Source organism: Plectropomus leopardus, chromosome 10 (assembly GCF_008729295.1).
Source record: "Plectropomus leopardus isolate mb chromosome 10, YSFRI_Pleo_2.0, whole genome shotgun sequence".
NCBI lineage: Eukaryota > Metazoa > Chordata > Actinopteri > Perciformes > Serranidae > Plectropomus > Plectropomus leopardus.
The window spans coordinates 16,256,341-16,270,953 of record NC_056472.1 but is presented as its reverse complement, the minus strand read 5'-3'; the positions used below and the strand labels follow the sequence as shown (position 1 = coordinate 16,270,953).

General features: G+C 39.0%; 2 protein-coding genes across 2 annotated transcripts; both read left to right on the top strand.

Moving 5' to 3' along the window:
- The first annotated feature begins 5,723 nt into the window (after positions 1-5,723).
- Positions 5,724-9,721, top strand: LOC121949018 (cytohesin 1 interacting protein). The gene is made up of 8 exons (XM_042494603.1): positions 5,724-5,953; positions 6,290-6,339; positions 6,501-6,555; positions 6,707-6,809; positions 7,019-7,112; positions 7,231-7,297; positions 8,161-8,227; positions 8,454-9,721. Exons 1-8 carry the CDS (start codon positions 5,786-5,788, stop codon positions 8,930-8,932), a joined length of 1,083 nt encoding a protein of 360 aa, XP_042350537.1. The 5' UTR covers positions 5,724-5,785; the 3' UTR covers positions 8,933-9,721.
- Positions 9,722-11,934: 2,213 nt separating this feature from the next.
- LOC121949551 (ermin-like) lies at positions 11,935-14,586 on the top strand. Its single transcript, XM_042495269.1, has 2 exons — positions 11,935-12,666; positions 13,847-14,586. The coding sequence occupies exons 1-2, from the start codon at positions 12,120-12,122 to the stop codon at positions 14,239-14,241; spliced, it is 942 nt and encodes a 313-aa protein (XP_042351203.1). The 5' UTR covers positions 11,935-12,119; the 3' UTR covers positions 14,242-14,586.
- The last annotated feature ends 27 nt before the right edge of the window (positions 14,587-14,613 follow it).

Genomic DNA, 14,613 nt, shown 5'->3' with positions numbered 1-14,613 from the left:
CTCATCGGCCCTTTCTGTTCTGCCGCTCTCTGTGTTCACTATTTATGATGTGTCGGTTAGATAGAGGAAATAAAAGTGTAACATTGAGGCCATCAGCACTACACAGATGAATCAACACCACAAGTTAGTGCTGCGAGGTGCTTTAACGGACTTTTACTGTGCTGCCTGTCACCTCAGACAAGAGGTTACTCAGTGTCACCACAGAAGCTTCATGGGACACATTTGAAAAAAAATGAGCTAGTGATCCTGTTGTCTAAATTTGACACAATGATATTAGTTAGGGTTTTAGCTTTCTTCAGTATAATTAAAACATGGATTCACATTTTCTCCACATAAAAACGTAACTTTGGTATTTTTTGATCCCTGACTTTCCCATATTTTTGTGTCTAGTGACTAATGGGAGCAGAAATTGTTGAAATTTGTCCAATACTGAGCGAGATAGTAAAACAGGTGGCAATGTTATGCTATTAGGCAATTATGCAGCATCAGTTTACATCCACTTGTTTTTGCCACTGACAGGCCCAGATTATTAAAAGTGTCTGACAACATTTTGGAAAGAATCCCGACAGAGATAGACTTTTTTTTGTTTTTGAGTATAATCATTTTTGTTTAACCAGAAACAGTCCTGTAACCACCAAACCCACCAGACTTCATTTAAAAAAATAGTAATTTCATCGTCACACTTAATTGCATTTAAGTCAAAGTCAACAGAAACAAATTCAAACTCACAAAAGCTGTCATATTTGTTTTTTCAACTGTTCCAATAATGGCCATGCATGTACTCAGGAGGCAGCTTTAAGCACTATGTGCCCAAGACATATTACCCTTTGTGGAACAATAAAATTTATCTTATCTTATCCTTTCCATAATTGTGAGAGACACTTATAATAATAATCTGAGCCTGTCAGTGGCAAAAAAAGACCACTTTTAGTGGATGTAAATTGATGGTGCACAAATACCCTGAATGGTTCCATTGCAGTCTGTTTCAACACTAATTTTTGAAAAAAAAAATGTTGCTCTCATGAGTGACTAAGACACAGAAACATGGGAAAAGGGTAAAGGTAAAAAAAACAAGGACAGAATGACTGTAAAACAGGGGGTGATCATTTATAAACTGTAAAATTGTAAGATAGCCACTTGATTTGACTAATAACTGTGGCGAACACCAGGCCAGACAATGGTTGGGTGTACTGTTTTAAAGAGGTTATGATTTTCTTTTGCCATCACTATTTTCCTTACAACCATATCCAAAACACTCCTTTCAAACACACCTTCCAAACCACTGTGAGAGCTTAAGGAACACACTCAAATAAATAAAATCAGCCCTCACATAAGTTAAACATAACCATTAAACATATAAATATATACACAACAGGCCCGCTTCTGGACCGGTTTGAATGGGGGGCAGTAAGAGATTGTTAGTAATATGAGTTATCTCATTACTAACTATCTATTACAGTTTTTAGGACCGTATGCTATGATGCAGTGTTTCATGCTTTTTCTCTAAAGCTAAAGGGCATTGCTTTTTAGGGTATGAGGTAAGGCTGGGTATTGTCAAGATCTCACAATTCAATTTGATTTTGATTCTTTGGGTCAGGATTTGATTCAATTTCAATTCAATATCGATTCAATTATGTGTGTAGATGTCAGAAATACCCAGATAGTTCATTAGATTGCCTTCTGATATGTGTTAAATAAAGTGTGAATTATCTATATTGATTTAGAACAAACTGACACAAAACTTACTTATTTTACATTATTCTTTATTAAATAAAAATTAAAACTAAAAGGAATTTAAAGTACAGAAAAGTGCTTATTTTTGCCTGAGCTGAACGTCACAAAAGTACTAATCATGTATGCAGGATTTGTTTACCTGCATTGGTGTGATCCACAGCTTTAGCGTTAGCAACAGGTTGCAAAACATCTGTGTTGTCGGCTCAAATGGTTACGAATGTTTGTCGTATTGTTGCAGTGTTTTAACACTGACTCACGAGCCTCACACACGACATAACTAGTATCAACTTTGTGTATCCAACGTCGGCTTTTAATGTTGTTGGCGCTGATTTTAACCATAACGCACTGCTACCTTGCGCCACTGTTGCTGTTTTAATGAATAAACAACAGATGTAAGCTGTGTTTGAAACTGTCCCCTCATTCACTCACACACTATTCACTGTGTGGCGTGTATTTAATAGTGCACTATATAGGGAATAACCAAATGAGATTTTGGACACTACATTGGAATTTTTTTTCCTCAGAAATACATGACCGCATTGCATTGTGGTAGACGGGAGTTGAATTACATGTTACATCGTATGTACACTCAAATTTGCTGTGCATTGTGGGTATTTTATAGTGCTCTATATAGTGGATGAAATTAACAGCAGAAAATTCGGACACCACTACAAAAAGCTTAACACACTATATAGTGAACTATATCCGTGATAGGGGACGATTTTGGACACAGCTGTTGTTTGGGGGTCAAGCGGGGCCTCTGAACAACGTGGCACCACTCACACTGCCCCCACAGGAGCGGGGCGTCATTACAACAGAAATAATCGATTTCACGATTTTATGAATCGATACTGAATTGGGGAAAATAATATTGCAATGCAATTTTTTTTTAACCCAGCCCTAGTATGAGGATATTTTGGGCTTAGACTGGCATCTGATTTACATTTAATGTACATCTTAATCATTAAAAAGTTTAAATGTGTACCTGGGGGTACTTCAAAACTGTTTTCATTAAACATGTATTGACCAGAGTTGTATTCATGTGAATAGTGTAGGAATGTAACAAAGTAATCTACTTAAGTACTTTACCTACGTACAATTTTTAGGTTCATGTACTTGTGCATTTCCACTTTATGCTGGTTTGTAGGCTACTTTTGCTGTTCTTCATTTCAGAGGCAAATATTGTACTTTTTAACTGCACTTCATATATGTAACTACTTTAGTTACTTTACATATCCGATTATTAATACAAAATATAAATCAACTAATAAATGATTATGTATTATTATAGATCGATCTACCAAACAGTTGGCACATATTTAAAATAAGCTTCATCACCTGAACACATTAATGCATCAATGATTATAATACACACTGTAGGCTATATTACTCTGAAATGGGCCATTCTGAAAGCCTGCTTTCACTACTAGTGGGCTCTTTCAGCTATACTTTAATTCTAATACTTTTGCACTTTTACTTAAATTCTATTTTGAATGCAGTACTCTTGCTTAAAACAGAGTATTTCTACATTGTTCTTCAGTAAAAAAAAAAAAATCCAATTTGCCCACTTTATCCACAGCTGTGTGCTAGTGTATTGGAATAAGAAATGGTTTTCTTTCACTCACAGAGCCTTTTTTCAGACACAAGTCAACTCTCCATCATCTGCAGCTGCCTGTCTGTCCCTGTCTCTCTCTGCTGTCACACTGAGAAAAGAGTCCGTTCACGCACAGAGTTTTCACCGATAGTAAAATAAATGTATGAAACGCTTTAGCTCGTTTCGGATCGTCACCGTAACGTTATGTGACGTGACTTCCTTGAATCGGCCTCGATATCAGCGTCAGTGTTGTCAACGTTACCGATGTCCGTTAGCAGCTATTTTTAGCAGGAACTGCGCGACAGCATAACACTTTGATTTTTTAAGAATTTGCCACAATGTCAGTTCAAAACACACACCCCCAAACCAAGAAAAGACATTAAACAAGTACACACCTTGTTCCCAGTCCAGCCTGGCGCCTGTTTCAGCAAGAAACAAAAAGAAACTTCCGTACAGGCATCCCGGCGTTTCCCTCCATTTTTCTTCCATGTTTATCCCTTCAAGACCCGTTTCCGCCCGGAGAGCTTCAAAATAAATAAACAAACAGTAAATGAGACTTTCAAATTAAAAGGTGACAGGAAGTGAATTTAACTTTAAAAAAAACAAAAAAAACAAACATATTTACAGAAATGCTATTTTTACGGGTAATTTAAACGCTAAACATGTTAAAATTACCTGCTGTTTATTTAAATGGAGTATGGTGAGTTTGGCGATGGTGATTTTGGGGTTATTTCTGATTATTCAAAAATGACTTTACTCATTAACATAGAGGTCTATCTAGGGATCTACTCTCTTAAAAGGCCTGTTTTTATGCTGCCACTCTCTTGTTTTATCAGTAGGGCAGGTGTAATATCAACTTTATCTACCTAGTCATTAGTAACACTCATTTTTGTTCAGCCTCAGTATATATTATCTTTGTGTGGTATAGTCTGTTGTTGACTATGAAAATACTGTCTATTATTGTCTATTATGCCATGCATGTGCTCGGGATGCAGCTTTATGCGCTATGTGCCCAAGACAAATTTCTCTCTGGCGACAATAAAATTTATCTTATGTTATCCTTTCCATAATGCTGACAGACATTTATAATAACAATCGGTGCCTGTCGGTGGCAAAAACAGCCCCTGAATAGTTCCATTGCAGCCTGCAGCAATCTCCATCAAGACTGAACTGTTTAAAAAAAAAAAAAAAAAAAGTTTCACTTATGAGTCACTAAGAAACAGAAACATGGGAAAAGAAGGTAGAGGTAAGAACAAAAATTCAAAGTTACCCTTTAAGGAAAGAATGTTTGTGAAAATAAAAGGATGTAATTTCCAAGCTATAACATTGGAAGATAACCACTCGATTTGTCACGTGTTGTTTTAATGCTTCAAAAAATGTAGTCTTTAAAACTTGAGCAGAGATTTGCATTCTGTTTTCTCACATATTACATAATCATTAATGCTTTTCTGTAGTCCTCCTCATTTTAATCCAACAGCAGCAAAGTGCATGCTTTCAATGAAGAGAACAAAATGTATTGTATAGCATTGAATTAGCAATGTCCTGTAGAAATGGCATATCAGTGTTCCAGACGGTCCCGTGGTCGGTTGGCCAACGGCTCTGCTGAGGGTCAGTGGGGCAGAGGGGATTGCTGTGAGGCAATCTGCTTGTTAAGGAGTATTTAATCTGCGTTCATATGAACAGTACTGAGGCTCAAAGTGAAAAGACATTTTCTCTGTTTTTCTGGTCACCAAAGAAATGCTGCTTTTGTACACTGTGAAAGATGATAGTCTTTTCCTGCAGATTAAACAGTGTACCTTTTGTATGCATGGGTGTGGTAGTGGGAGAAGGTTTGTGCGCTGTGGTTCAGTTTTCTTTACCCCATCAGCCATTGTCTCCCTGGCTGCCGGCTTGTGTGTGTGTGATCTCCCTTTTGAACCAACCATGTCTGATGCCTTCGGCCCAATGACCCATGCTGTCTGTTTGGGGAGTGTGACACTGGCCCCAAGCTAAATCAACCTTTTGTCTGTCCTCATAAGACAAGTCTCCCTGCTTGGCAGAACACAGGACTGAGGTTTAGACTGAAGCTAAGCCCACTGAGAAACTGAGAGTGAGAGAGGCTGAAGCAGGTGCTGGTCGAGGCGTGAGGTGGCAGTTTCTCATGCATTGCTGATTTCTGACAGACCATAAATCGAATTGCTTTGACTGCAAAAAGGGAAAGGGACTGTTTGAAGGGGAATAATGAGAGAAAAACTCCATGCTTTGCTTTTCAAAACAGCAGAGCATCCCTTCTCAAGAAAGAAGTTAAAAGAGGTGAACAGGAAATTAGGTATGTGATGCAGATGCACGTCCACCACAACCATCACATGACGTGGATTTCCGCTTTGACACCTTTTGGCTGCACAGCGGGGCAGGGCCACACAAACACTGAAGAGCTGCTGCAGCAGGACATGATGGTGCTTTGAGGACTACTCTACCATGCAGTCCACCATGAATTTCAATGGACTTCCACGCCAGGGCAGTCAAGAGAGTTACATTCTGGATAATACTCTGAGGAAGAAGTGTTCCCTGTGGTACCGACGCTCACTGAGGGGAAACAATGATCGACACCGCCACAACACAGGCTCTCTGCCTAGATTATGCAAGGTGAGACAAAAAAAGCAAACAAATTTATATATATCTGTGGAATAGAGAGTAAACACATCTGCAAATCAAACATCATGAAACAATGACATGTGAACTTGATTAAAGCTGAGACTTTTCTTACACAGTATAGTTTTAAAATGAAAAAAAAAAACAAATAAGTGGAGCAGCTCTATGCAACTGACCAAAAGCCTTGTAACAATTTTAATCTTTTGAGTTATTTAAGACTTTCGGATCAGCATGTTCTTATAATCAACGACCTCTTTAGCTCCCAGGGAGATTTAAAACTTGTATAATATTGTTTTAAAGATGAACTTTGCATTTCTTCTTCTTTTGCAGCCCAAACAAACCCGCACCAACTCACTGGTTGATTACGCTGACCCACAGAGGTAAACATATTAAATCTCATTTGCAATTGATCATATAGTATAAGTTTACTTTACTACATGTAAAATCATATATATTGCATGTTTTGGCAATATTGACAGAAGATTAAGTTTATAAAGAGCAAAATATTTATTTGATTTTTTTGTATTTCTCTTTTGCACAGGACCACAATTGTACTGGAAAAACAAGACAATGAAACATTTGGTTTTGAAATTCAGGTAATCATGCTTTATAAGATCAAGTACATATGTATCACTGCCATGCCTTTCAGTCTGCAATTCTGGAGAAATTTTCATGCAAATGTTTTGTTTAAGAGGAAGTTTCTGTGAAAAAGTGTCGTTTTTTGTGACAGATTGTCTCTTTTTTCAGACCTATGGCCTGCAGCTGAAAGACAGCTCTGCGGTGGAGATGTGCACGTTTGTGTGCAAAGTGCAGGAGGAAAGTGCTGCTGAGAGTGCTGGTCTGACCGCAGGTGAGCCGCCCACATCCTCCATACAGGCCCTGCACAGGCTTTCATACACGCACAAAACCGTCAGACCTTATCGTTTCTTTCTGGTGTATGTAGATTGACAGATATATGACTAGTATCATACATACACACCCATAGTCATGCACAACTACCACGCAAAGCCAGTTCTTGTAATTACAAAGTTCCCTTTTTTGCATCCTCATTTATTGTAGGGGATGTTATCGTCACTATAAACGGGGTCAGCATTGAAGGATCATCTCATCAGCGCATACTGGATCTGATTAGAGAATCAACCAACAGTCTGAGGTGAGTCACAGAAATAAAAACTGGCTGTGCAGCAGAGCAGAGGAGAAATCGGCTGCATAGAAATCAAAGTGACTGATCTTAAAAGTGTGTGTAATCATACGTTATTATGTGATTCCAGGATGGAGACTGTATGTGGAAATATAGTGAAGCAGATCGAGCTGGAGAAGAGGATGAACCTGCTCAAGGTGTGTCTCTTAAAGCCTGCCCATGTTTGCTGTTGACATACTGCAGCTCTGTGGTTGCATTGCAGCCTACAGACAACTGAACCACATTGCATAAACCCAGCTGGTATTAATGAAAGAGCAAAACTACAGCACCGTAGTTAATTATAGGTTGACTGTGTGAAATAGATCATATGCAAATATTTCACAACTAAACACACACCCCTGACAAACTGTGTGCTCTCATACTGAAATCTTTGTAGCTAAATATTCTGAAGGTTTAAGCTGATAGAAGAGATTTCCATACACATAGGTCTATGCAGTGATTTACTTTATTTTGAGCTTTTGGTCCATTAGATTTTAATCAGCAGGAGTGTCATAGTTGGGGGGAAAAGTGTGGCTGATGACCCGAGGCCCCAGTGGGAGGGGGGGCCTTGAAAAGCCTGCTATTACAATGTTTGGTTTAATTTGCAATTTTTTCTTTCTAAGTAATTACCCAACTAGCCACCATCATTATTAGATGTTGACATTTGGTTGAATTGAGGTTGTAACGTCAGGCGAGCACAATGAAAACTCAGTTCAACATCTATGGCATAACAACAATTTGATGTTGAGTACTGACGACTGATGACACAGATATTTTGTTGATTTTAAGTTGTGCTATGAGTAACCAAAATCCAACATATTTAGGTACTTAAGTTGAGGGGCATTTAAAATATTTTCAATTTTCATTCCACTGCATGTGCACATGCAGTCTACATGAAGACTGCATGTGCACAGGGCCCAGAATTTTGTGCTACACCCCAGTTAATCAGAGCATGCGTATGAATTTGTAATCTTAAAGAATTTTACTGGAAATAAAACCATGTTGTTTCTTGCCCATACAGCAATCGCTAGGTGAGAAATTGGTGGAGCTGCAAGCCCTTACATTACAGGAAAAGCGTCTCATGCGAGGTGAGAGGATTTGCCTCAGCTGTCAGACCACAGCACTTCCTTTCTCACAGCCATTCTCATGTTTGTGAAGTGATGTTGTTCATAATGTGAATTCAACTGTAAACTAAACAGTTAAATTAGATTAAAGGAGTTCCCCTGAGAAATGAACATAGACTGACGAACTTCCTGTTGCAAACTTCTCGTCAGCTGCAGTTTTTCTTTAACTGGGACTCTGTTATGTTTTCAGGTAATTTGAACAACAGCAGCCTCCACCTCTCAATGGACTCTTCAACAAGTGTGAGCACCTCCACAGGCCGCTGTGGCCGGCGTTTTTCTAGTGACAGCAGTTACAGGAGCGGGATGACAGATGACAGTGACCAGGCCAGTGTGTTTGGCGATCTGTGCTCTCCCAGTCCATGCAGTGCAGCCAGCACCTCAGATGATAGCTGCTTCTTCTCCAGAGATTTCCCATCGCAGGACGGCTCCCGCAGGTTCTCCTACAGCTCCAATAGTCATCACCAATCCCTCTGCCGCTCCAGCAGCTCCAGTTTGGCCAGCAGCAGCAGCTCCCTCTCTCCTTCCTGGGAGGAAACAAAGTTCTCCTCCTTGTTCGGTACCCTACCCCGTAAAAGCAGGAGAGGCAGTGTTCGCAAACACATCCTGAAGTTACTTCCTGGACTACAACGATCAGTTGAAGAGGAGGAGACGGGGACAAACACACAGTGACTTGTTGTTCACATGCTCCTTGTGTCTACTGGAAGGGTTAACCAGGCTTCTCATGCTCTTGTTGCAGAGAGAAATAGATTCTGTAATGAAATGTTTACCCACACCGAAGGTTGGGTTAACTCTTTTTGGCCCTCAAAGGAACACAGACACGACAGACATTTGGGTTCTTGGCTTTTGTCAAGGTCAAAGTTTACCCAAACAGGTCCTGAGCCTTATGGGTCCACCTGGATCACTGCTTGTGCTGGCACAAAAGCATTATGAAAATCTGTACATAGATGAGATCCTGCTATCTTGAATGAAAGACTGACATTTTTTTTCCATGCCATAATCACAGCGTGATCAGCATTAATCAGAACAGTCTGAAATACAGTAGCTGTATTCGAGTAGCACCTTGAATTTTTAAAATGAGACAGTGACCTAAAACGCATTCATTTTATAGACATTGAAACAATACTTCTGTCACATTCAGGTGCTGAAAACCAAACCCAAAGCTCTACTTAGTATAGATGTCTGCTCAGCTCAAAACAGGATGTGGGTACAAGAGGTGCTACTTAACTGTTTTCATTTTAAGCGTTATATTCAGGCTGAATACAACTTTCGGTGTTGGTTGAGAAACACTGATGAGGTTTCTTGTAAATTCTGAATGTGCTTAAGTGTGTCTCACTTTCAGTTGGTAGAAAATGCAACTTTCTGGAGAGTGTCATGATTTATTTTTTGATATTAAATCAAGAAAATCTGAATGCAAAGGACTTTTAATAAAATAATAAACTTTGAAGTCTTGGAAAGCCACCAGAGTTTTGCTTCAGATAATAATGAGCACTCATTCTGAAGTTACACACAAAGAAGTGACTTACTACAAAGTGAGCTGTTGAAGATTTCTGTTGATGATGAAGGCATTACACACAATTTACTCATGTACATAAACAAAGATTATTCTGGGCAGTGCACATTAGCTTGTAAAAAGTTAAGCTATAACACTTGAATAGAACAGAATAGAAACCCCACACATTTCCTGTCATATGTCTCACTTCTTTCCTGCTGTTGCTGCCACTGCTAAAGAGAGAGAAAGAAAGCGAGAGAAAGAGCAAGAGTGAGAGAGAGAGCTACCATCATCACGCCATGGTGAATTAAAGTGTGTTTTCCTGCAATTGATGGCTACCATTCACAGAAAGGATAACACACTTCATTTTAAAGCAGCAAACACAGGGATGCAGAGAGAAACATAACAAAAACATTACTTCTATCTGACTTTTTTGTTATGAAGCTGATAATTAAATAGTTCAGTGGTTCATTTATTATGAAAAGTTGTGTCGCATGAAGACAATGTGCTGTGGAGGCCCTGCAAAAAAATTCTGGCGATCCATTTTCTAAGTCTAATCTAAATAGACCTTTTTTTCTCAGCAGACATTCTGCATTTATGGTAAGAGAAGCAAAGGCTGCACTGCACTCAGGGGAGGTGCTGGCACTGTGTATGCTGGCTCACTGGAGTATCTGAGTGGAACACTTATGGGACTAAGCCATCTTTACTGATATCAATATCAATTTAATAAGTGCTTTCCCTGAGTAAAAATGTTTTGTTCATGAAAAAAAGTATTAATAAAGGTTTTGTCAAGAGTTCCTTAAAATGAATCAGTGAAACAAGTGGCAAAAAGTTTGCCAGGTGATTTTTGATTTTTTTTTTTTTTTTTTTTTTTTTTGGTGTGTTTGTAGTTGTAATACTCCTTTCAGCCACAGGAGGCGGGAGTGCAAAATTATCCCATGTTCTGAATAAGACTATAGGCATTCACATTTTTTCTAGTTGAGTTTTAATTTTTTACCCATGCTCTCTAAACACAAGGCAACTTGCTAACACACAATACATGTACTTTTTAAAACATGGATTAGTGGTGCACTTCAGCCTCTTGTGGCCAAAATGAGTATTACAAAAACAAACAAACAATGATCCTGACCAAAAACACGTCACCTGCCAAAACTTTTTCCGCCTGTTTTCACAGATGAAAAACAAAGTCGTTAAGAAAAAAATATTATCGCAACCCTTTTTTTTTGGTATGCTAAAACTGGTTTACCTACTATTCTACAAATCATTTTTTAAAGTAACTTAGAAAAACTATCCCTTTTTTTCACCTGCTCTTGAGTCGTAAAAACAGTACGTTTTTATAACTTAAGAGCAGGTAGTACTCCGTACTAGTAGTAGTAGTACCAGTAGTACTCCATACTAGTGTTCACATACTTAACTAAAAGTACTAAACCAATAATGTAAAATAAAAGTCCTGCATACAAAATCCTACAGAGTACAGAGGTATTCTAAATGAGCAAAAGCTGCTAAAAGTGCAAAAAGTTATAAATTTTTTTTAAAAAAGGTAGTTCTGCAGTAAAATTATCTCCTTACAACATTATTGGATTATCATTGGATTATTGGATTATGTATCATTGTGTAAAAAGTACTTTATAGTGTAGCTTTTTGAGTTTGACCTTGCTTTAACTACTTTATACACAGTAACATGATTCCCAACCTAGGGGTGGGCCCATCAAAAAATGTCTAATCCTGTCTTTTTTTGTGAAGTACTGGAAATATTGGAGAATTTTGCAGCCTTGTAGCTCAAACAGTGCTGATGTTGTGTGTTGAGCATGGTGTACGTTTTCAGACTGTTATATCAGCATCTTACTTAAGACGCAGTGGTATTTATATGCACTTATAAATCAGCGAGTGAACAGGGCTTAGCTTCAGCACATGTCCAATCTACTGTTGGTTCAGGTGGGGTTGTATATACCGAAAACCTATAGGAGAACGTTAATCCTCAAAACGTAACAGAATGAACGTGGTCACCCAGCAGAGATTATCAAAGAATGAGTACAATCACTTCATATGCAGATGCCAGAGTCACAAAGAGTCTTTGTTGGGGCCAAAACAAAACGCCTGTTCTTCTGTGATTCAACACACACACAGATTTACATGGTACTGGCACTAGAGAGCACACAAGTGAGCTTGACCTTGCACTGCTGAGTGAGATGCAGGATGGATTCTTTCTTCACTCTTTGACAATGTAGGATAAAAAGTATTACGCTGGAGCAGATGATGCGACAATGACAAGTCTGAGGTTGCTTAAATTTTGATTCAATTTGCAAAAACAGCTAAGAGCGTAGAAGTGTGACTATTTTCAGTATCAGGAGAAAGAAAATCAGACATATGGAGATGGAGACGAGCACAATGCCACCAGAGCTCCCGAGGCTCACAGCAGAAGAAGATGCACTGGCATCCCAGGTACTGGAGATCATTGGAGGGATCTCTCTAGAGGCCCTTCAGACCCCGGAGGAACCTGAGGAAAGAGTTGAGTGGCCAATGGAGGAGGGAGATGACTCTGTGTTCTACAGTGACGAGGACCAAGTTCATCAGGACGGAAAAGCAAACACATCATGTGGTTTTGGTGCCGACAAATGTGAGCAGCTTGTTAACAGTGTGGCAACTGGTGAGGATGATACAGGGGAAGAGATATCTATTATTGACGAAGAAATTGCAGATTTGGAAAAGGAAGTGACTCAGCAGGTCATTCTGAATGAACAAGAACAGAAAGAGCTCCAGACACCAAAAACTGAACCTATGGATCAGTCTGATCCTGCAGATTCAGGAGCAACGTCTGATCCAACTCCAGAGATGTCAGCGAGTGCCTGTGGAGGATCACTAAACGGCACAGATGCAGACATGCAAACACAGCTAAATATATCTGCAGAACAAGGTAAGTGCAGGGTTGGAACCCGATGTTAACATTTTAAGATATAATGCTGAACATAATTGTTGAAATAACTATGATAATTATTTAATAAATGAAAACACCATTGCATTCAATGATTTAAATTTAGGATACATAAAGTTCATCAGGGGGCGGAGCCAGGCGTTCAGTGCTTAGCCCAGGGGGCCAAGGGGGGTCTGAGGGAGATCTTTTTCCCATGTACAATATGAGATTTTTAAAAAATGCCTAAAAATCTGTACATCATTTGGGAAGAAATTATAGTTGCAGAGAAAAAAATAATATAATCCTTTTGAGCCAACATCCTATTTTATATCTAATTGTTCTCCAACTGTCTTCATCATTCTGAAACCATAACACAGCAAATATTGAGGATGACTAATTTTCACTCCTGCCTCCAAAAAACTCCAAATAAGGAAACATTTGTGTGGTGTTACCACATTTTTTCAGTTACATAAAATAGGTGGGGTAGAAATTTGGCATTACTAATCATGAAACTTAGTTTTGTTATATTATGCTGGAAAAGAGTTCACACAGTGAATATTTAGCTGACAAATCTGCTATATTTAAATCTAAACCATAATAATCTAAGCTGCTCTAAATGCAAATCAAGGATCCCAAACAATGCAACGTAAATGTACCCTTCAACACTGTCCAGCTGGCACCGGACATAAATATGGCATCATTGGACTCTTACGCCAGACAGACATTCAATTTTGGTTGGAAGGAAAATCAGATTATCGTCATTTTAAATGACATTAGAATTTCATGTTCTGTGGACATTAAAATTATGAAGTTTTACAGACATTATCCAATGCCAAGGTGGCATTGCCATGAGACTTTTGGAAGATGTGGGATATTAGTTACTTAACCAACTTAAAACCAACAAAATATCAATGTCATCTGACGTCAGTATTCTACGTCAAAGAGATGTGGGCATTAGACATCATTCTGGCATTGAGGAACAACAGAGAAACTGGCGCAGTTATATTAGATTTATTAAGGGAATAGTACAGATTCAGGACTTTAGAGAAAAAATTCAGGGCTGAAGCCCCAGAGGCCGCCCTCCGCTCCGCCCCGTGTGATCGTGCAGAGAAATAAGATTGTTTTAGGAAGAGATTTTGTTTACAGAAAACAAAAAAGATTTATGCTCTTCTTTTCGTTTCAGGCAATCTACCAGCTGAGAAGGAAGAAGTGACACCAAACCTTGAAAGCTCTGATGTAACTAACAAGGAGACTGATACAAGGCTGAGTGTGGAGGCAGACGTCTCAGAGCGAGTGTCAAGTGCTGAACTCCAGATAACAGGTGACAAGCAGCTTCGGTTGGACGAGGACCCACAGCAGGACCACAACTTTCATGCCCCGATGGGGTTTCATCAAAACCCGAGTCCAGGCTACTCCACTCTGCCTCTGCCTAAGAGGTCCCATGGCAGCGCCGACCCCGAGAAATCCTTTAACCACCTCTCTTCCTCCAAATACAGCACCGTGTCGTACCGCAAGATCCGCAGAGGCAACACCCGCCAGAAGATAGAGGCGTTTGAGTACATGATCATGAATTTGTAAGATAGTTTGTAAGGAAAACATAAACTGCTGCATGTGATCCATAACAAAAAAAAACGGATTAAATATCTACATTCTACACATTTATTATATCTTATTGGAAATCTCTGATATAACTTTCCAGGTCACACAAGATTTCCAAATTAATTTATATCTGTTGCGTAGTATCTGATTGACAAGCATGTCTAAGATGTTCTTTGTTTTTCATTTGATCGTTTCAGGATGAAAACTTGTTGTGTAAGGCAGGTATTTGAGCAGCAGATTACATAAATAAGACCCTCAGGGCTTTATAATCTTACTAGCTACAATAACTAAGATGTTAAGTATTAGAGCTTTAGTATTTTGGGGGAATTTGCTAAAGATACATACTTATCC

What these genes read in the sequence shown, in the direction of transcription:
- LOC121949018 (XM_042494603.1), top strand. Translation starts at nt 5,786, where the DNA reads ATGCAGTCCACCATGAATTTCAATGGACTTCCACGCCAGGGCAGTCAA. An exon ending in GATTACGCTGACCCACAGAG is followed by an intron (nt 6,340 to 6,500) that starts GTAAACATATTA and finishes TCTTTTGCACAG; the next exon opens with GACCACAATTGTACTGGAAA. An exon ending in CATTTGGTTTTGAAATTCAG is followed by an intron (nt 6,556 to 6,706) that starts GTAATCATGCTT and finishes CTCTTTTTTCAG; the next exon opens with ACCTATGGCCTGCAGCTGAA.
- LOC121949551 (XM_042495269.1), top strand. Translation starts at nt 12,120, where the DNA reads ATGGAGATGGAGACGAGCACAATGCCACCAGAGCTCCCGAGGCTCACA. An exon ending in AAATATATCTGCAGAACAAG is followed by an intron (nt 12,667 to 13,846) that starts GTAAGTGCAGGG and finishes TTTTCGTTTCAG; the next exon opens with GCAATCTACCAGCTGAGAAG.